The sequence below is a fragment of the Barbus barbus genome (genome assembly GCF_936440315.1).
Source record: "Barbus barbus genome assembly, chromosome: 27".
NCBI classification, from domain to species: Eukaryota; Metazoa; Chordata; class Actinopteri; order Cypriniformes; family Cyprinidae; genus Barbus; species Barbus barbus.
Genome location: NC_136755.1, coordinates 7429219 through 7452567, shown reverse-complemented (window position 1 = coordinate 7452567; position 23349 = coordinate 7429219). Strand labels below are relative to the sequence as shown.

General features: G+C 38.6%; 2 protein-coding genes across 2 annotated transcripts in view; both read left to right on the top strand.

Moving 5' to 3' along the window:
• The window catches only part of LOC306847170 (partitioning defective 6 homolog gamma-like), a 44886-nt gene extending 30371 nt beyond the window's left edge, over positions 1-14515 (top strand). Inside the window, exon 3 of the mRNA XM_079380975.1 lies at positions 11490-14515. Within this exon, the coding sequence (XP_079237101.1) occupies positions 11490-12499 (1010 nt within the window). The 3' untranslated portion in view covers positions 12500-14515. The remainder of the gene's footprint in view (positions 1-11489) is intronic.
• An 847-nt stretch (positions 14516-15362) lies between these two features.
• On the top strand, positions 15363-21905 carry LOC306847145 (biogenesis of lysosome-related organelles complex 1 subunit 4-like). The gene is made up of 5 exons (XM_079380945.1): positions 15363-15716; positions 19055-19126; positions 20134-20235; positions 20323-20457; positions 20565-21905. The coding sequence occupies exons 1-5, from the start codon at positions 15423-15425 to the stop codon at positions 20658-20660; spliced, it is 699 nt and encodes a 232-aa protein (XP_079237071.1). The 5' UTR covers positions 15363-15422; the 3' UTR covers positions 20661-21905.
• The last annotated feature ends 1444 nt before the right edge of the window (positions 21906-23349 follow it).

Sequence of the window (23349 nt, the reverse complement as noted above, 5' to 3'; positions counted from 1 at the left end):
CAGCCCACAGTGATCCCACACATAGTTTAGCCAGTCATAACATAACAGAGGTAATTTACATATTCTTAGAGGTCATAAGAGAGAGAGCAAAACTAAACACCTGTCAGGAATTAGAAGTACAAAACAAAGATTTGTAAAGAAAAATGTTGAAGGATTTCAATATAAGCCATGAGGACACTGGATTTCCTTTGCTGTAAAGAAAGGATTCTCACCATAGCTTCCGCTGAACAATAAAATTAATGACACTATCACAAGCTCGAGAATTTAAAGCAGCAGACGTGTGTGAGCTTAGAATAAACTCACTATATCGTCTCCTGGTGTGGACGCTAATATCATTATCTTTATAGTTATCATTCTTGGTGTGAACGGGACTTTAGCAGAGTTGACTAGTATTTCCGAAGCCGACTAGCAGCAGCAATTCTGTTTAATTGACTAGTTGACTAGTCTCGCAAAACTCTAGTAAATACTGTCCTTTATTCTCTGTGACAAGTGGGTGGTATTTCTAAATACTGTAGTATTTCTTCTTTTCTGTAAGTGCCACCTACTGTCAGAGAGGGAAATTGCATTTTCATTCAGAGTGTTTGCCTTTTTTTTGTATTAAACAGACATAGAATGTGAAAATCAAGCCATGAAAACATTCGTGTTGGTGTGAACAGGCTTTGACATGTTAATGTTACATGAATGTAGACTGGCCCCTCTAAGTTTTCACTTGCAATTTGCTCTCATTATATTGTTAACATTAAGCGTATCAAAAAGTAAACATACTTGACCACTGATAGATTGACTGCAGTCTTTAGCTGTCACACGAGAGCCAAAGTTGTCTCAGGAGACGACTTAATCTGTCATCTCTCACATGTATGAATCCCTTCAAACATATGACAGCTTAAAGAAAGCATTTGAAACTAGCTTTGTGTGCATGTGTCATGCTTCACAGGCAGTAGCCCTCATGTGAGCAAACAAGGGAAATTAATCTGAACTCTTTGTTTTGTGTTTGGTTTGTGTGTAGGGGGGATGGGGAATGGCTTTTTGGAAATCCTCCTTAAATCCTTTCATCTGTAGTGGTTGGACAGACTTCATTCCTCATACCTTCCCTGCCTCTTTCATTGCACTCCATTGTTTAAGCCGTCCTACAAGATGTAATTCTGAAATCATACTAGCCTTATTAGCGGTTTGCCATTGGATTCCTGTAAGCCAATTTGGCTTTAGCTTGCTGATAGAGGGGTGTGGGGGAGGATGTATTGTGGACGTTCATTTAAAGAAACAATTAGACTCTGTGAATGGCGGGACACCAATGGAAGCCACGTATATAGGTCAGAGACCTTTAAAACAATAAGCTCCCCCTCACTGTGAGGGCACCAGACAAATAATGGCACTGGAGCGGAGGTCTTATCTCATTGGTTACGGGGAGACTGGTGAGATGTCATTTACATTGATCTGATTGGCACGGTCCCAGTTCTACTCTCAGCTGCTGACAGCCAAAAAGTGACGAAGGAGGGAAATATACTGGCCTGCGTCTCATTACATGTACCTTGCATGAAATTATGTACAAAACTTTGGCATCTGAAGACTGTTTTTTGCCCACCAAGACTGTATATATTTGATGAAAGATACAGTAAAATTATGAAATATTATTTTCATTCAACTGTTTTCTGTTGTAATAGATAATGTAATTATTTATTACTGTGGTGCAAAGCTGAATTTTCAACATCATTACTCCAGTCTTCAATGTCACATGATCCTTCAGAAATCATTCTGATTTTCCAATTTGCTGCTCAAGAAAATTTCTTATCAGTATTGGAAACAGTTGTATGGAAAAGCTCTATTAATAGTTTGATTTGGGACATCATAATTCTCACATTCTGCTGTCATCTGACTTAAGAAAGCAACAACAAAAATAATCCTCAAACCTGCAAGGCCTTTACAAACAGGATCAATGCATTGAAGCCTTTTCTGTTTGGCTGCTGTGTCTGAAATACTCAGCTGAATGTGTTAAGTTGTCGCTTGCCAATTAGCAAAGACTTTTATCTCCAGTTGCTTTACAGTCCACTGATTAGTGGGGCGGTCTCTACTAAGTAGCCTTAGGTTAGGTAATTTGTGTGTTACCTAACCTAAGGGCACAATAACGACCAAGCACAACTGTGATGATGGTAGCAATTCTCTAGTTTCTTGAACCTGCATCTTGAACCAGAGTATTTACATCAAAATACGGTGGTTCATTAGTGTCGTCTACCAAATGATTTTGATTTAGTCTGTAACTCTTTGTTAGATAACAGATTCCAGGGCTCGTAAAATCGCTAGCCTGACGTCCCGGGGCTATTGCGTTTTCCAGTAGAGCTAACAAAATGTATCACTGCCCTACCCAACAGGATAACTTAAATACAGGGCTCCCTTAAAAACTCTCAATTTGCTTGTATAAAATTGAAGGTCATACAAAGTTTTAAATACGTTAAATGGTATAAGAAACATCTTAATTACAATTTCAAGAGGTCTTACAGTTGGGGACGGAAAGACAATTAAACTTCAAAAGGCAATGATGTCATTGAATGACTGAAATGAGCACTGCACATTTCCAAGTCAAAACACGGTGCCGATGTACCATCTGTCCTCAGAAACGTGTCGTTGGCATTTTCATTTCATCATGCCTATAAAACGGCTGATAAAGCAGCGTATGCGAGCGCGGTGCTGCTTTGTGTACAGCCATTACCGGAGAAGCCGCTATATTTGCCCCTAAAGCGCCACCTCGTGGCAGAGAGTGAATTTGCATTTCCAATGTACCTATCTTATGTTCAGATCAATGCGAACATCTTCCCATGTTTTATGCAGCAAACATAGTTGTAAATGTGAAAATTTAATGTGCCTTCTAAAAATCGAAACAATTAAAGACAGTAATATTTATGTTTTAAATTAATATAATGTTTGACTTGTCGCTTTTCAAAAAAAATGGTTTAAAAGCTGAAATGCCATGTTATAAGATTTTTTTTGTGTGTGAAAACTTGTATCTAAACTGTAAATCATGTCATTTTATGGCTTAAAATGTTACCATAGAGTAGACATTGTCCAACCCCACTCATACAGTGTTCATTTGACTTGTGCAGCTCTTTAAAAAGGTTCATAAATTGCCTTAAATTGATTTTTCAAAATTCAAATAAAATTCTTTCATTGATATTTGTGTATTGAAAATGTTTTTGATTGACATTTAGACTTATCTGATTTTCTATATTTAAAAACAAAATTGTCTTTTTTTTTTTTTTTTTTTGGGCTAATTAAATTAATTTTCGGGCTACCAAAATCTGACGAGTACCAGGGATTTAGAAATTTTGCAAGCTCTGGATTCAGTTGACCGGCTTTGAGGTCAAAACAGATCCATCTCTCAGCAGAAATCTGTGGGCCACCTGCAAATCTCTGCTGCCGTGCGGGTGAGGAGTTCAGCTGTGAATGTGGGAGAAGCCAGTTAAACCAGATGCTGTTCCTGTGGAGAAATTGACAGCTTTAAGCGTTTGATAGGGCCTCTGGCTGAACTTGCTGTAGCAAGACTGTGTGACCATGAGGTGTCATTATGTTTTTATGATGGAACAAGTTTCATTTTTATATTTCTTAGTTCATTCATAATTTGTTGCTTTTTATCAAAATATTAGGTGAAGAAAGATTACTTTGGCTTTCTGAAGCCCAGTATCTGTTTTTAATGTAGTTAGGCCTCATCTGTGTGTGTGTGTGGGTGAGTGAGTGTGTGTTATGTGCTAGACGTGTCTACATGTGAGGGTCATCATGGCAAACAGAGGCAGCGGAGCGAGGTGGAATCTGAGATCTTGGCACACATTTCAGCAGATCTCATTCAGGAAGTGGGTTGTGAAAGGGTGTGTGTTGAGTACAGGTGTGGAAGACCAGCCTCAACCTGCCCAGACCTTCGAAACACTTTCTCAATAACAACAGGAAGAAAGACGCTCGCCCTGATGAGGCATGACTGCCTCGTGTGGCCGACACTCCTTGCATCTTAAAAACAAAACAAAAAATATTTGTGTTAAATCTTTTACTTAAAGACTCCTAATACTTTACCTGCAAGTCTCTGTGGGAATGTGACTTCAGACCCTCACCAGAAGTAAACACGAAGAAACGTATTCTTTCAGGAGTTCTAACTTGCCATGAATGCAGCATTTTCTTATTATTTATGAAAAGACTGCAGCATCATTTTTCTCTCATAAACCGCAGCATAATTCAAAGCGTAGACTCTGCAGAAAAGCAAATTGCAGTGAAAGCATTTTTTTGCTGTGGTTTGGAATCATTTTCATCATTGGTTTCTCAACATTGTTTTTGCCTTGCATTGTGAATAGTTCATCCTTTTTAGAAGATGATACAGTCAAGTTATGTAGTTACTGTAGTTACCAACATCCATTTACATTTTATTTATTTATTTGGCTTATTACGAAAGGACATTTTAGTTGAATAGTTGCAATAGCCTATACATGTGACTATTCTCAAGCAAAATCTTAAGCTTTATGAAATGCCAAAAGAATGATGGTATAATATTTGAATGACTAAAAATGGTACCATGGTTGTATGGGTATTAAAGTTAATAATACATTTCATGTGACACATTTTAGTTCTGAAACATGACATATTTTAGATTCAAACAGGATTTTCAACAAAAAAGATAGGGCTGGACTTGATCCATTTGTGAGTGAAAAGTGGTCTCTATATGACAGGTAAATAAAGGAAAGTGGTTGAAAAAAATAGTAAGGATTGGTGACCAAATAAAAAGAAAAATAATTTCAGAGGCAGATCAAGGTGAAAGATTATGAAAACTAATTGTATTTTTCTGTTGATCAGTGTGCTCGTGAATTAAAGAATCTATGACTAAGAAAATTCAAATCAATTTTGAATTTTAAGTAGTAAACACTTGCTTTATTTCTATAATCCACTTTGTACTTTCTGCTAACTATGAGTAACTACATGTCAACTAACTCTCATTAGAGTACTAGTAGAGCATTAGTAGACTGTTAAGGTTAGTAAAACAAATTGACTACAAAGTTGCAAAGCTAACCAGAATACCCAATGTATTTGTGCAATTTACTTATTTTTTTTATCAAAAGTGGTCTGCATCTACTTCAACCTAAATGCATTTCCCTAGAAGTTACTTAGCTCGACTTGGGTGCAAGGAATCTTTTCACCCTGTTTATCTGATTAGCTTAGTTTTTCTTTCCTCCACAAACAGCTTTAAAGGAACAGATTGCGGGTGTCTTTAACACCTTAATCCTCTCTCATTCCTGCAACCCGGTGCTGTTTGGTGTCACCCGTGACAGTGAGAGATTAGAGAGCAGATCTGGAACGTCTCACTTAACAGCTTGTTTGGGGGGTTGGGATCATCTCAAATGCAGGATGAGGTCAGAGCCAGATGAGGACTCACCCGCTCATCACTGATGAGTCAAACGCACACCGCATGACCTCTGGGGATTAAAGGGAGTTTTAGGATATCATTGCCTCATCTATTTGCACAGAATGTGCCTGGGTTGGTTTTTAATATATCATTTTATTGGCATTGCATTATTTGCAAAATACACCAAAGTGTCACCTTACCACAGTGAAGCAATAAAAAAACTTATGTATAAAGAGTGGTGCCACAATGCCAGGGATCTGCAGGTCATTGCCAGGGTGTTGCTATGCAGTTTCTTTTGTATTCTGAGCGGTTGCTTAGTTGCCAAGTCAAAAGCATCCCATCCCCTCTAAGTATCCTTGCAAATGGCTTAGGTCCCTCTTTTAATCTAAATCTATGGCAATTGTTTGCCTATTTTATCAAGCCATCCTAGGTGTATATTCTCTCAGACGAATACAATCAGAGATGTATTAACTAATATCCTGACTCTTTCCAACTTTGTAATGGCATTGAATGGTGTCTGAGTTTCTGAAGCTCCAAAAAGCACATCCATCCATTATAAAAGTAATCCATACGACTCCAGTGGGTAAATTAATGCCTTTTATCACTGACTTCCTGCAACTACTGCGTTCATGAGTTACGACATATGACGTAGGTATAGTGGAAACAAAGGTGAGAATTAATGCGTCTCTTGAATTGTTTGGCTATTCTGTAGATCTGTGTTCGTATCCATCTTAAAATGTGCCTATTATTATTGTGCCTTAATTATGTCTATGTCCTACATCATACGCTGGATGGCTTGAGGGTGAGTAAATTATGGGATAATTTTAAATTTTTGGGTGAACTGTTCCTTTAAGGGTCACATCAGCTTTGATCCTGTTACTAGGTCTGGAGACCCCAGCAAAAGCAAGTATCTTTCTCATACAGAATCAAATTAACAGTTTTCAACCTGGGCAATCTTTTGTCTTTGTTCATGAGGGCTGAAACTGATCAGTTTCCTCTTACTCATCACCAACACACACCACAGCGTGAAGAGGGCAACCAGTGCATCCTGAACCATGTTCTGCTTCCTGACTGTCTTCCTCCGTTCCCCACATCTTTTTGTTAGCCCTGCACACACTTCATAACCAAACATTTACTTTCAACCTCAGTGCTTTATGTGATCACTGGTAATAGCTTTTATTTACATTTCTGTGGACGTTACATACTGGCAGCTGCAGTGATTACGTCATGTAATGATAGGACATGCTTAGTTATGTGTTGGGCCTAAAGGACTCTTGGCAGTCATGTCCTAAACTTGGCCACACTTGCAGAACATATGGGGGGTGGAGAACAAGGTTAAACACTGAGCATATGTTTTCGCGTAGAGATGGTTTATGTGCAGAGCTGCATGTGAATTGCACAGTGGAAGTACAACCTGTATATTTGAGCTGGATTCCTTCTTTACCAGGGTAGACTTGGTGGAATGTCTAAAACAACTTTCGTAGTTTGTCTACCTGTTAAAAGCAGTTCTTATGCAACATCGCAAAAAGATGGCAAGGGAACTGAATCTCCCGTCACAGTCTCCACCCTTTACCGCTGCCTGCTAACTTCTCCCAGATGTGTATGTCAGTGCACTGTGGGTAACACAAGTTAAAAACCTAGGGGTGTGTAGGAGCCTGCACAGAGAGCTCTGCTGAGTGTGCACCCGTGAAGGAGGGGCTTCCTCCTTTAATCTCTCTCAGGGTACAGAGAGAAGCCAAAAGCCATTGCTCCATTCGTCCAGGGAAATTTGAGTGCGACGGTTTAAAGCAAACACAGACAGACTCTCCCAGGGGGCTCTGTCTGAGAGCCATTACCCCTGATTCTGCACTGCGGTGAACCCTTGAAGTACCTGTGTCTGCTTTATATGTATATAATCGCATAATCTATGCCGTTCACGTTAGAGTTCCCTTTCTTTCTCCTGGTAGTTTGATGATGTTATGGAAATCGATGTCCTGTTTGTCAGGGTACTATATAGTCTTCTCATCGCGAGCTGGTTGGCCTCACAGGCAAGGTATTGTCATGCAGAATTGTGTTCGCTGTCACTCAGTGGTAATGCACATCACTTTATTCACTCATGGCTTCGGTGGATGACTCCCACCAAGAGCATTCTTCACCAGCACGACAGTGACAGCAAGCATAAATAATAGAACCAAGACAGGAATTTGGGCAGGGTGTTTTGGAAATAGGAAAGTGGATCGCATTGGCAGTTTCTCCAGAAAACACAGTAGGAAATGCAGGAGAAAATGGGAAAATAAACTGTGTTGGTAGGCATAATGATTGGTCGTAAAACTCTTTTGAGTCCTGCTTTTATGAGCATTTGTAAAAAAAATCCAACAGAACTTGAAAAGGGAACCTTTCGGTGTGCAAGTTAACGAGAGGTGGGACGACATGAACAAAGGCCTGAGACCTCACCCACTCCTCTTTCCCACACCCACCCATGGGTGACTGAGGGGGATCGTACCGCTACGGTCAACTGATGAATTATGCTTCAAACATGTTGTGGGTCATCTCGGTTAAGTTGTGAAACAACTTCTGCATTCCTAGTTGAGGCACTGTGGCGGAGGAATGTAGGGTTTATTCCTACCACATCGCCAGTGACCCCTGACACTGGGACTGGGCCCCTTCTTATAGAGCCTAGTCAGGTGACTGCAGTGCCAGGCACATCATTGAAACATTACTGTTTTCATTTGAGCTGTCTATTTCTGAATTACAGCAAATGAGAAATTCTTTCTCTGCTTTCTGTGGGCAGAGTTAACTTTTTGTAGGCCTTGTTTGCCTAATCTCTCTGTGCCTTCATCTCAACAATGCTGTCTTATTTTAAAGGGGTCATGAACTGCCTTTGTTTTTTATTTTGTAATGTTCTCTGAGGTCCAGTTATAATGTTATCAAGATTTTTACATAAACATCATAATTTAGAAGTAATAGGCTATTTTCTATCCTGCTTTTTCCCCCCTTAGCAGAACGCTCTATTTGAATCGACATGGCGGATTGTAGACTTGAAAGTAAACGCCCACTGCTGTGATTGGCTAATAGCGTACATTCATTCCTCAGATGGACACTGCTGTGATTTAGGTTTAAAACACATAAATGACTCAATACATATCAAACGATCTGTAAGATAAGACCACGTAATGAAAACAGTTACTCACACACTTTTGTTGCGACATTACTGTCGGATCCAAAATAGGCAGCACAGCATCGTCTTTTAGTTTCAATCTTTTTGAAATCCCCCTAAATCACACAATCACTGAAGTTCTATATATAATACTATAGAAGAATAATGGTACATTTAATAAGAGTGGAATATATACATTTTCTATGTCACTTTTTATATTAGGTGGCCTTAACTACTATGTACTTGCATCAAAAAAATAAGTACAGTGTACTTATTGTGGTCATATTGTATTGCAGAACACTTTTGCTGCTATTGAGGTGGGATATGGGTAAGGTTAGGGTGGTATGGGTAGGTGTAAGGGTGGGGCAACAGTGTAATTATAAAATTATATCATTTGCTCTCAAATGATAAACTGCCTTTCCACTATCTACGACAAGCGACAGACCGGAAGTCATTCATTTCCAATGGAGAGTAGTGCGGTAGCTGCATGGAGTTCCGATCATATGCTTATGCGGAAAATTAGGATCCGATTTGAGCTTCGGATGCGTTAAACTATTTGAACTTCTGCGGCTAGACCGTATGCAACCGCCCGACCGAATGTGTTGTATGCTATTAAAAACTATGACCGTAAGGTTAGAATTACCAATATTTTGTTCACTTTAATATTATTCTTTAAACACTATTTCTGTAAAATGATGCTTTAGAATAATTATGGCAGAAATAATTATTCTATAATTATTAAATCATTATTTACGTTGATTAGCCCCATTAAACCTACTATGTTTTTATTTTGGGGGTCATTTGTTTTGTGACAATACATTAATTGTATCCATTAAAATCATTAATTTTACCATGGTGAATATGCCAAGATAACGGTTGGTGCAGAACCAGTTTGAAAGCTATGTGCGCCTGCCACTAGGGGGATAAATGTGACAGACGTGTCCGAATGTCGAGTGCAGTGGAAAGGCGTCTTTGGTCTGGAGCCCTGTAGGAACATTCCAAAAGCTGTCGTTTTGGCAGACTGCCTTCAATATAAGCTGTTTTTAGACTAACGACAAAGTTTTGATTTCTGAAACTTGTAGTACAATGACCTCTTATGTCTAAAGAATTTTGTTTTCTCAGTTCATGACCCCTATAATGCATGTTTAGGTGATTTTCTGGATATGTTACTTACAGGAGTGGCTAAATATCATGGCAATTCTGGCCACTGAGATAAGGCCATCAAGTCCTTAGCTTTTTGTAGGGGTTTGCATCCACAAGACTAATTATGGTTTGAAAATTGTTTTTCAAAAATAAAAATAAAGTTTTGCCCTCAAGTTAGTATTGTAGACATGCTCATAACCCAAATTTCCACCATTTAGTGCCTAAACCTTTAAAGAACAGATTTGTGGATTGTGGTTTGCAACATTTGTTTGTATGAAAGTATGTATGAAATAATGATTTGGGCATGTTGTTCATCAGCTATTGACTCAACATCCCTCTCTTTTGAAAACTGCCAATTAATGAAACCTCCTTGGGCAATATTGTTGCCTTTCTTGAACCTGTAGACTTTGTTTTCTGTCTGGTAGGCACTGGGCCATTCACTTTCCCCTGGAAATGTCTGGAAACAGCCAGCTGTCCTTTGATCACTGAGCTGAATTTGTTTTCCCATCATGCATCAGTGCAGTGAGGATTACTCTGTCAGAAGTAGTTTAGGCTTGGTGACTTAGTGGCTTGCCCTTACTCTTAGTCCCATTGGAGGTTAAAGAATCCACATTGGGTCTGTGCCGATACCAGCCCGTACTGGTCACCGGGAGACAGAATGGAAAATCCAGTGGAGTCTAGTATCTGCCAGGCAAACCTAAAAAAACACATTCATTGCCCCAAGTCCCAGCTTCCAGGATCAACTTTGTATTTGCTTACTTAAAAACTACACCTTTCACCAGTCCCCAAGTTCCTACATGTTCCGTTAGATGTTCAAAGTTCTTCTCAGAAGACAGTTGAGGGTGGACATTTGGAGAACAGTACCCTCCTAATGAAGGCCAGAAGCAGAAACACTTCAATGTGTTTCCTATCAAGAGACTTGCAGTTGTGGCTGAAATTCCAGGACATAATAAAAGCCTGTCTGGACTCAATCAAAATAATCAGGCCGCCAAAGAGCCAAACTAAGAACAACTGTGGCTGGATGCTTTGAGGAAAATTCGGAAGCTTTGTAAAAGCATTTTTAAAAATTGATTTGAGAGTAATTGAACAGAAGGTGGGCATTTTCTTGCCTGTATTTCCCGGAGAACTCATTCTGGGAAGTCAATTAAACTTGCACTGGAAACTATACCTTATATCCACAACGAACAGTCCAGGTGTGGTTGCTGTCTGACTCAGCACAGAGGGGGATGTTTTTAAAGCAGGTTATGTTAGTGTTCAAAGAGAAGTCTTATTAAAACACTCTGTGCTCCTCAAGTTATATTCTATCATTAGCCTCACAAGTACCTCACCCCGTCCCTATGGGGGCATCTCAATAATGCATTTCTGTTTTAAGATGTGTTGTGTCAGTAGGACTTGTGATTACACTTGATCTCTTAATCTACGTGCTCCAGTAACATGGAGTTCTTACAGCACTTATCAGCGTGCATCAGAACATGCAGATACCTTCATCTCTGCTGAATACCTTCAACAGAGACCGTTGTGTTCTTTTACTAGTTGAGGGTACGTTTTTGTAATGATGGCCTCAAAAGTGGCCTCATGTTTTGATTTAACTTGCCAGAAAAAGCATGTTACATCATAATCCATGGAGCATCTGAGGGGTATAAACCGTCCGGCAGGTCTGATTAGATTTGCATGCTTGTTCTCATCAACTTCATGTGAAGTTTTACTTTCCAAAAGTACTAAGGCTGAAGTTTAACAAACTGATCCAATCTCTTGCTTTACCATGTTTCTGTACATACTTGAGGCTTAAGCGTCAAATGCAAAAGTATTAACAGTTGTCATTCTTGTTTACTCTTGCAGAAGAGGTTGACTACAGCAACTTTGGCACCAGCACTCTGACCCGGAAAAAGAAAGCTGTGGTCACCCTTCGCAATGACCTGAACCGCAAACGGCCCCACATCCGCATTGGCATGCCTCAGGATTTCCGTCCCGTGTCATCCATTATTGACGTGGACATCCTTCCTGAATCTCACCGGAGAGTTCGGCTCTACCGGCATGGCTCGGACAAGCCCCTGGGATTCTACATCCGTGATGGAACCAGTGTCCGTGTCACGCCCCACGGCTTGGAAAAGGTCCCAGGTATCTTCATTTCCCGTATGGTACCTGGAGGCCTGGCTGAGAGCACGGGCCTGCTGGCCGTCAACGATGAGGTCTTAGAGGTCAATGGCATCGAGGTAACAGGAAAAATGTTGGACCAGGTGACTGACATGATGATCGCAAACAGCCACAACCTTATTGTGACCGTGAAGCCGGTGAACCAGCGCAACAATGTGGTGCGCAGCAGTCGTATCTCGGGCAGCTCGGGTCAGTCATCTGACAGCAGTGGTTCGGTGGGATACCCCGCCATCACCGCTCCCACCGGTGCTACTGCCATCTTTCATGGCTACAATCCAGAGGATCTGGAGAGTGACGAGGAGTCGGACATCGTAATTGAGAGCAACATGAAGCGGCCATCACGGCGCTCCAATGCCTCGGTGGCTTCAACTGCATCCCGGTCCCAGACACAAATGACCACCGTGACCCCTCCCAGCCCCCCTACACGACCCCAAACGAGGCCGCCATCCACCGTGTCCACAGCCTCTTTCCACTCTCAACCGAGCTTTAACGGCACAGTGCACAATAATTTGAGTTACAAATTGCACAAGGACCTTACCCTCCAACACCACCCCTACCACAGCAGCAACCCCGCCATGCGGGAGAGCAACGGCAGCCTACACAAAATCCTCAGCAGCCTGAGGACAGACCCCCGTCACAGCCTGGTTTTACCCAGAGGAGGGGTGGAGGAGGATGGCACAGTCATCACTTTATAATACATACAGTCACATAAAATCCAGCCGTCCCAGAGACTCTGCCTTTCAGCCTGGGACATCAGACTTGACTTTGAACCTCACCAAACTTCAAGGGTTTCGGAAAATGAATAATTTAACAGAAACAATATCTGCAATTTTATTCTTTTAAATGTTTGCTTTCCCTGTGTTGTAATGTCAAAAATGTTTCAGATTAAGTGGTATGTGTCTGTTTTTCTAAGCAGAGCTTTTTTTTTGTCTTTGTCTATCAGTGTTTCTCAGTTCTTGTTTAGAGGTTAATTTTAATCATGTTACCTAAATATCTCTTGGGACCAGAAATTGGGTTTAGATTACGGTTTGTATCTGAAAACAAACATTTGCCCCCGGTGTAATAGAAAAGCTAGTTGCCAAATGCCAAAATGAATTTACACTTAATCAGAAACACAAACTTTTGTTTGCCTTGCCCAATCCAAGTTAATAACTGAATAGTATTATTATTAATTATCATGATTTTTTGTGATAAATATGTATCTGCTGTATCTTTAGTACATTTGTATGCACTAAATTTACTATTTGGCAGATACCCTCAGAATGTTGGTTTCCAAATATATGAATATCACTTGTGTCAGCATTCAAAAAAGGCTTTTTTTGAAATTGTGGAAAATTTGTTTAGATAAGATCATCTCGGTTAAAATATCACTTGCTGTAAGACGTTAACTATCATGTTGACTTTGGTCTTGTAGGGTTTCATTTGACTTGGTTTCTGGTTTATTGGACTGCAGTGGAGTGTAATGGGTCATCAAATATAGGTATTTCACACTTAAATGTCATCTTGAAGACCTTTTGACTTCGGGAGTCCAGCGGAATGCGAGTCTGTTGGTTCTCTCTGTGTTTAGTCCGTACACACATTTTCTGTCACCTCACTGTTACTGAAGCCTCACCTCTGACCTCCACTCAAAGCCCCACAACAGAACAGAATGCTGTCTCATAGTAGAGATAGATCACCCCAAAATAATAAAAAAAAAATTAGGTTTGTTTCCAGACATGTACGAGTTTGTTTCTTCTGTTGAAAGATGTTTTGAAGAACCAAACAGTTGACGGTAGCCAATAATTTTTTATTTAACTGTTTGGTCACCAACGTTCTACAAAGAATCTTCTTTTGTGTTCAACAGAAGAAACTCATACAGGTTTGGAACATTTGAGGTTGAGTGAAAGATTTTTTTTTTTTGGAGAACTGTCCCTTTAAGTCCAGTCAAACTTCAGGTATTAAATGACCATGTCTTATATCAGCCTGTTATACAGTGGGAACTCAGTTTATATAATTTTGTTTATAGAGAGAGAGCCTGTAGAATCATTTTTGTATATAATTTAAAACCACTGTGGATGTACCTTCTTTTGCTTTTAAGGTTGACTGCATTGTTTTTATCTTCATGAACAAAGACTTACCTTCATATTCACCATGTTTGTGCCTTACTGCCCCTCCTACAGACATACTTCACTCAAACAGACTAAGTATTTGGATCTGACCACTGGAAATATGTTCACTTTGGTAAAAGCAAGGACCTGGAATAACACGAGTAGAAATACATTTGTTGTGAGTCGCTATCTGCTGGTCACTGCCTGAACTGCGTCTCTTTTGCTGAAAATCACATTCTTTGTTTGGCATCAATACTTTTTCATTCATATCACTGTTGATGGCTTGGTTCGTCTATATGTGTATTCATTAACAATAAATAAAATTAAAATAAATCCAAAACAGGACGAGCTAAAAAGCACATTACTAAAGAAAAAGGGTACAACAGATTATGTCTTAAATCAGTCATGTCAGGACAGTTTCAGTGTCATATTTATGGTTTAACGCAATCAATTTCAATGTCTAAATTATCCTCAATGCTCAATATATTAGTCAGGCAGTAAAACCACATTTAAACTGGTAGTTTAAAGCCTTTTCAATACATGTGAATATTGTCTATATTGTTTTTACTGATGTCAAGTCGTTTTTTAAAATTGCATAATAAAATTCAGAGATGGATAAAATGCATTTTGTTGTTGTTTAATTACTTTTTTTATGACCAAGGATCAGAGATCTATTCCCATGGCGATGTGTATGAGCTCCTAAAAATAAACACATTTCTTTTGTGTTGCGTGAACAAAAGCTCATTCTATTCTATCTTTCACTAATAATTTTAAATAAAATAATTTTTTATATGACCCTGGATGACGAAACCAGTCATAAGTAGCATGGGTATATTTGTAGCAATAGCCAACAATACATTGTGTGGGTCAAACTTATACATTTTTCTTTTATGCCAAAAATCATTAGGATATTAAAAAGATAAAGGTCATGTTCCATGAAGATATTTAGTCAATTTCCTACTGTAAATATATCAAAACTTAATTTTTGATTAGTAATATGCATTGCTAAGAACTAGCTTTAAAGGCGATTTTCTCAGTATTTTGATTTTTTTGCACCCTCAGGACAATATTTGGCTGAGATGAAACTATTTGAAAATCTGGAATCTATCACAACAAACCATACATCAATGGAAAGCTTATTTGAAAGCTTTCAGATGATGTAGAAATCTCAATTTCGAAAATTTGACCCTGGTTTTGTGGTCCATGGTCACATATAGGCCTATCATCATTGGACAGGAAACGCCAATGTCAGCTAATCTAAAATAAAATTATTTATTTATTTAGTCATTTAGCAGACGCTTTTATCCAAAATTATAAATATATAGTTATAAAACTCATAATTTAATAATTACATAATATAAAATTAATATTTTAACAATCTATCTACTGTGTTTTTTAAGTTAGACCCTTGATGTCACATGACCAGCATGTGGCCGAGCCGTTCTCTGATTGGTGTTAAACCCGCGCATGCGCACATGCTGCTCTGCGTTCACTTCCACATAAACAAGAGCAGTGCAGCGGACAGCGAAACATGGAGCATCGCTTTGACAGGGCGGCAGCAGTGCTGTCACCGCTGGAGGAGTCCAGCGCGGAGGTGAGCAGAGACAGCGGCATCGTGTCCCAGAGCGCCAGCAGCTTGTCTATGCTGAGCGAGGCCCTGAGCAGCGGCACTGTGTCTCAGAGCCCGAGCTTCGGCGCTGCAGTGGCCCAGAGCCCGAGCTCAGCAGCCGGAGAAGCCCAGCCGGAGCAGACACGAGACGACGAGCTCCTGAGACACGCCGCCATCACTTACTCCTCCTATATCAGAGCCAACGCGGAGGAAGAGGTAAGGGAACAAGAATGCTGTGCCTGCTTAATATATAATAATGCCCAAACACCAATAATACTCTACACACACACAAAAATAAATAAATCAAATCAGGACAGAAAAAAAATATATATATTATATTATACAGCTATATTATTACGTAAGATAGTATGCTGTTCTTCTAAATATTAGCACATCTGTGATTTGGACATACTACAAGTTAAGCATACTGTGGTGTGAAAAAGCGTCACTGCCCCCTTCCTGATTTTTTTTATTTGTTTGCATGTTTGTCACACTTTAATGTTTCAGATCATTAAACAAATTTAAATATTAATCAAAGATCGCACAAGTAAACACAACATGCATTTTTTGAATGAAGTTTTTTATTATGAAGGGAAAACAAACTCCAAACCCACATGGCCCGATTACTGCCACACCTGTTCGCAATCAAGAAATCACTTAAATAGGACCTGCCTGACAAAGTGAAGTAGACCAAAAGATCCTCAAAAGCTACACATCATGTTGAGATCCAAAGAAATTCAGGAACAAATGGGAAAGAAAGTAATTGAGATCTATCAGTCTGGAAAAGTTTATAAAGCTTTGGGACTCCAGCGAACCACAGTGAGAGCCATTATCCACAAATGGCTAAAACATGGAACAGTGGTGAACCTTCCCAGGAGTGGCCGGCCGACCAAAATTACCCCAAGAGCGCAGCGACGACTCATCCAAGAGGTCGCAAAAGACCCCACAACAACATCTAAAGAGCTGCAGGCCTCACTTGCCTCAGTTAAGGTCAGTGTTCATGACTCCACCATAAGAAAGAGACTGGGCAAAAATGGCCTGCATGGCAGAGAACCAAGACGAAAACCGCTGCTGAGCAAGAAGAACAAAGGCTTGTCTCAGTTTTGCCAGAAAATATATCTTGATGATCCCAAAGACTTTTGGGAAAATACTCTGTGGACTGACGAGACAAAAGTTGAACTTTTTGGAAGGTGTGTGTCCCGTTACATCTGGCGTAAAAGTAACACAGCATTTCAGAAAAAGAACATCATACCAACAGTAAAATATGGTGGTGGTAGTGTGATGGTCTGGGGCTGTTTTGCTGCTTCAGGACCTGGAAGACTTGCTGTGATAAATGGACCCATGAATTCAGCTGTCTACCAAAAAATCCTGAAGGACAATGTCCGGCCATCTGTTCGTGACCTCAAGCTAAAGCGAACTTGGGTTCTGCAGCAGGACAATGATCCAAAACACACCAGTAAATCCACCTTTGAATGGCTGAAGAAAAACAAAATGAAGACTTTGGAGTGGCCTAGTCAAAGTCCTGACCTGAATCCTATTGAGATGCTGTGGCATGACCTGAAAAAGGCGGTTCATGCTGGAAAACCCTCCAATGTGGCTGAATTACAACAATTCTGCCGAGATGAGTGGCCAAAATTCCTCCACAGCGCTGTAACCGACTCATTGCAAGTTATTGCAAACACTTGATTGCAGTTGTTGCTGCTAAGGGTGGCCCAACCAGTTATTAGGTTCAGGGGGCAAGCACTTTTTAACACCTTTTTAACACCGGGCCATGTGGGTTTGGATTTTGTTTTCCCTTCATAATAAAAAACTTCATTCAAAAACTGCATGTTGTGTTTACTTGTGTTATCTTTGATTTAATATTTAAATTAGTTTGATGATTTGAAACATTAAAGTGTGACAAACATGCAAAAAATAAAACATCAGGAAGGAGGTCAACACTTTTTCACACCACTGTAAATGTGCTATTGCTATCCATTTAAACAAGAATCTTATATAGTATTACTATATATACTATTTTCACCAGCTGCAAAATGGTTTTAAGTCAGTTATTTCTATGTTTTGCTGTAGTGTGTCAGTAGGAAATATCAGTTTATATTTCCAAACATTCATTGTGCCATTAATTGTAATAATCCAGTGAGATTTTTGTCTGACGACAGCCAGTGCTCCACACAGAGATCTGATCACCATCCAGTCTGTCTGCAATGACATGAAGAAACTGAACAGACTAAATCCAGAAGAACTGTGGAGAACAACGTCTCCAAGATGCTTTAAGAAACTTACCTGCAAAGCTCCCTGAAAAAACAAAACAATGCACAAGTGCACCGATGGCAAATACTGCTTTAAACGCAAAAGATGCTCAAACCATGAATTTAGTTAATAGGCGTTATGACATTTTATTTTTGACCGCATCCTCATTTTACAGCATTTTTACACAAGTGCCTAAAACTTTTAACAGTGCTGTAGCTTTGCAGGTAGGTTTCTTGAAGCATCGACATGTCTGAAAATGTGAACACAGTGAGCTGGTAGTGTTTCAGTATTTGTATCTATCTGCTTGTCTATGTTAATTATAAACTGATCAATTATATATCTTGAATGCCATGTAAGTAGCTTTGGATAAGCCATATTTATTTAAAGTGCGTTAGACATGTTGGCTTTCAGTATTCAGTTACTCCCATGAGTATAATATCAGATTCCTCACATGACTTTATTTGTAATGCTAATTGTAGAAGTACAGTCCTCATCAAAGTCCTGTATGTAGACCGAGAATCAAGTTAAACCAATAATACCACATCTCTGTATTTTTTTAAACCATGTTTGGTTGAGAAAGTATGAGAACCTGAACATATGTCTGTTCATATGAAGATAATTGAAGTCAGTTGTTTCAATGCATGGGATGAAAATCATGTGATTTTAGCACTTCTGCTCTGTTGAAGAACATGAGCCTGGGTTCGGCCATTACTCCGTCTACAAAGGTTGTGTTAACTAGGCTGGAAATGATTGCAAAACTTCTTCTTTTTTTTTAAAGAATTGAATGGAGGACAATATTAAGACATTTAAAACCACTGTTACTTTGCATGTGAGTGGTTGTCTAACAAAACTCTCTACTTCAAAACTTCTCTAGCTTTGGCTGAGGAGGGTAGATGCCCCTTCACTAATGGAGAATACAGGAGATTTGGAGAAATTTAGCATTACATCTTTTGCTCATCTGTGGATTTTCTGCAGTGAATGGGTGCCGTCAGAATGAGAGAACTTTTTGATGACCAACTAAAAGTCTGTATACTCGTCTTGTTGGAGCACAGAGTAGTTCCTCTATCAGGCCTAATTTGCTAAGTGTGATATGGGATAAAGAAAGACTGACTTGTTCTTTGTGCTGCTGACTGAATTATGTTAAATTCCTGACACACGACTGCTTTTTGAATTCTTTATGCTCCTCTGTTATTTTACAAAGTAGTATGTGAAGCAACTGTCTGTCCTTCTATATGTTTAAATAGCATTATATTTACAGTATATCATGGGTTTTTCTTGACTCTTGTCCTGTATTTGCTCTGCAGGTCCTGTGCTTGGAGAAAAGCCTGGAGGAAATGATGACAAGAGTCGATGAGTTTGTTGGTATGCTTGATATGGTAAGATCAATATTTTTCTGCCATTCTTTGAAGTTGTTTTAACTAATTACTTAAGACAGTGCTCAATGCAAAGCCACACTTACGACATGCAAATGTTTAAATTCAGCATTTAACCACTAAGCAATTTTGTTAACTAAAACAAAAACTATTTTTAAAATAATTTTTCATCAGTTGAAATGAAGCTGAAATTAAATCAGGTGTTGCTTTGGCAACTAACTGAAATAAAACAGGTTTATGTTGAAGCAACGCACTTACTAAAACTAAATAAAGAAAATTACAGCTGAGTAGACAAACTATTTAGAAAAAAAGCACAACTCAGATTAAATATATAGGCAGCAAAGTTATGTTCAGAGTTCGGTAGCAACTGATTACATCAGATTCCAAAAATGTAATACTTGTAGGCTAATTTTTAAAATACTCATAATGAGACTACAGTAGTTTTTTTTATTATTTGTGATTACATATTATCCACACAATAGCAATGCATTATTAATTATTTATTGATTCTCCCTAATTCTTCTAAACTCTCAAACTCCCTGCAGTTCCTTCACGAAGCCCAGTTTAGGAAAATGAGATGTAAAATTTTATGCATTTCATGTTGTTAATAACAACTATTGGAATAGATTTTCTTTCTCTTTGTAGTTTTATATCAGTATGGTACAAGATTAAATCTATGTGAAAAATTGCTTGTACTGTATATTGTTACTGTACTGGAACTAAAGCAAATTCTTAAAATATTATCTAGATTCTAGAAAATAATGGCCTTTGTATGAAGTATCCAAATCCACTAGTAGAAAAATGGCAGATATATAAACAAATAAATGCAATTCAAATTTGATTCCATTATAAAGTGTTAGTTAACTTTGACTGCCATAAATAACTACCCCCCCCCCCCCCCCAGAACCCTGCTGTTGCCCCCTTAAACCCCTGCTTTAATAACCACTGTGACCAAAGGCGTTGAACTGACAAACCTGCAAAGACATTAACAGATTTTTTTATATATATAGATTCGAAACGACACCTCACAGGTGGTCAATGAGAACTTACCACAGATACAAAGAAAATCTGAAGAGATGAGAGAGATTTACCGAAAAATTGACAAATTGGAGGTAATAACTTTAAAAGCTGTCTTTAAACCATGGTGACAAATGGACATGTTTGTTGTTGTTGTTTCAAGTGTACTGTCTAATTCTCAGGCCTTTGTCAAAATGGTTGGAGCCAATGTCAGTGCAATGGAGGAACAAGTAACTCAAGTCGAAGGTGAAGTTGGGACCCTACCAGGCACCTTCAAAAAGTTCTTCCGCACAATGGCCGTACCAGGTTTTTTAAATGTGAGCTCTTTATACATGCATGCCTGCCATATTATTTGGCATACTTGAACATTTTACAACTGGTAACAAATGTTTCCTTCCTCTCTTTTATTTTTATTTTTTTACAGAAACCTGCTAGCCCAAGAAGGCAATCACAAAAACATCAAGAGCTTCCCAGTGTATTTAGGACAGAAGATTACTTTAAACCTCAGTCTGAGCAGTAAAAGACTATCGTATTGACTTCATGAAGTACCAGTCAAGACCAGGCTTCTCCAACATCAGCAGCGCTGCCTGCTTTCAGATGCAAACACCTGGGATTGCTAACACAAACATTTCTCGGTCACACTATCTGCAATTTATTCAAAGAATCCTGATCGAAGCCAACTGTTATTTTAGTAGGCAGTCTAATGGCAGCTAGTTTTAAAACAAACAGAAGCTTTGGTTTTAAATAGCTATTTTTTTTCCTGAAGTGCCTCTCCAGGAAGTCTGACACTCTTTCTTATAAACGGGAGAGCAGGTCCGAAAAATGTCAGAACATTAGTCGAAACGTTTCTATGATTTTTACACCTACTTGTACATAGTTTTACAGCTTTATAATTGTTTTGCCCTCAGTCTTTTCTTCCAGTGCTTGAGATCTATTTGCACTACTTTCACTGTTGCTATTTATCACTGATCTATCTTAAGGTGTCTGGCACATGTTGACAATGAATCTGTAATGAATTCACGTAACCCGGTGTAAACGACTCTGGGTTATTATGTAGCATTCAATGCCGCACTCCTCAGCCAAACAACATTGTTTGTCATGGACCATTTACTTTTATACTTAAATGTCCGTGGACAATTGTGTTATGCCAGTTGTTACATAATTGACTAATGATTGTCTATTTGTAATAAATTTCCAAATGTAGCCTATCATAAAGTGACTAAATTACTGATCAAAGGCTGCCAATGGTCAAGTGAACATCTTTGTAGAAAGTCTGATAGAAGAGTTTAACTTAAATTACATAAATGCACCTCTAACGATACAAGAAATCACTTAAGCATTCATTCATATTCTATTGGTTAAAAGAAAAAAATCCAATAACTCCACATGGTCACACCGAATGCATTTTTCATGTGTAGGGAATGGTCTGTTTCACCACTAGGACCAGTTTCTCAATACTTGTGTTAGATTTTAAAAGCTTCACATTGAGTGAAATGCAACATTGCTTTGGTCCAAAATACATTCAATGTCTACATCTTTCAAATACTTGAATTATTGTCTTACCATATTTATTAGTGTTGTAGTACTCGAGATCGGTCTTGTCTTGGTCTCAGACTAAGACGGCTCAAGACCACAACTGCGGGGATATCACTAAATTGTCTGATTTATTTACAACCATCATGAATGTGATTGGATGTAAAACTTCCTGCTTCGAATGCAATCAATAACTAATTAAATAACAAAAATTAATCATTTGATTTATACCAGTGGATCTCAAAATGTTTGACTTCACTATTGTCCACAACATTATTTCAAGGCCCTCCTCCACTCACCCAAAATATTTGAGAGCTTAGCATGACTAGAAAGATGTATATTCATTATAAAACAAATAACCAAATACTAAGAAATATATTGGATTTTTACTTGTTTTAGTTAATTTTAATGCTTATTTCGTTTTATTTTAAACTATTTTAAGTCATCTTGAGGCCCCATAGTGGGCCCTGGCCCCCTGGCTGAGAACAGATTATTTATACTGTTGTGCCGGGTCAGAAATTATTGTCGGACTGTGTCAAAAATGTCACCAAAATTAATTATTTTTTACCTGTTAACTGTCACGGGCCCACCGGTGGGCCCACTTGCCATTACATGATTTAAACAGTAATATCTTAGTCTGAACCAAAAGCAATCTTGACAAACTATATATTGTTTGAAAGCTTAAAGACTCTAGTTTTCATATTTGGTGACTGATTTTTTAAAATATTTTACAGGGCAACTGTAATTTGTTAATTTGTAAGAAGAGTGCTCATCAGACTCAGAGAGAGAGTTCTGACCTTTACTTTGAAATAGTGATACATATATAAAATCATGAAAAATCTCCATTCGTGTTCATGTCAAGTGTTCAAAAGATAAAATGCATTCTATTTTTTGAGAAAAAAAAAGGTCTAAAAGTGTTTTGAATATAAAGAAAAAACAATAGGTTCTCAATTTCTGATGCAGCGTGAACTACAGGGTGGGCCATTTATATGGATACACCGTAATAACATGGGAATGGTTGGTGATATTAAAGTCCTGTTTGTGGCACATTAGTATATGTGAGGGGGAAAACTCCTCAAGATGGGTGGTGACCATGGTGGCCATTAAGAAGTCGGCCATCTTGGATACAACTTTGTTTTTTCAATAGGAAGAGGGCCATGTGACACATCAAACTTATTGGTAATGTCACAAGAAAAACAATGGTGTGCTTGGTTTCAACGTGCTGCGATTTTCTAAGGTGACTTATATAAAGCAATCAAGGTCAAGCGCAAAGCGCGCTCATATTAAATTGTGCATATTCCAGCAACCACGACGCTAGTTTCAGTTTCGCTTTAAATATTTAAGGCTGGGCTTTTATAATATATGTTTATATTGAATGCCACTATAATTTGTGTTTGTTTTTTACTTATGTTTCCATTATTTTTTCTATTCTGAACACTGCTAAATTTACAGGACTTTTTGTGGAGTGAATATAAATTCACGTTTAGTTTATTTTACATTATTTCTGAATTAAATGATAAACTGTGTCTTATACATAGACTTGTACACCAATGCAACTTATCTGTGTGTCATAAAGTGCTCATAAAAATAGGTAGAGATGGTACAAGAAAATAACTGCCATGTATGTACAAGTATACATAGTTCAGTAGTAAGTGAGTGTCAATTTAAAATTAAAA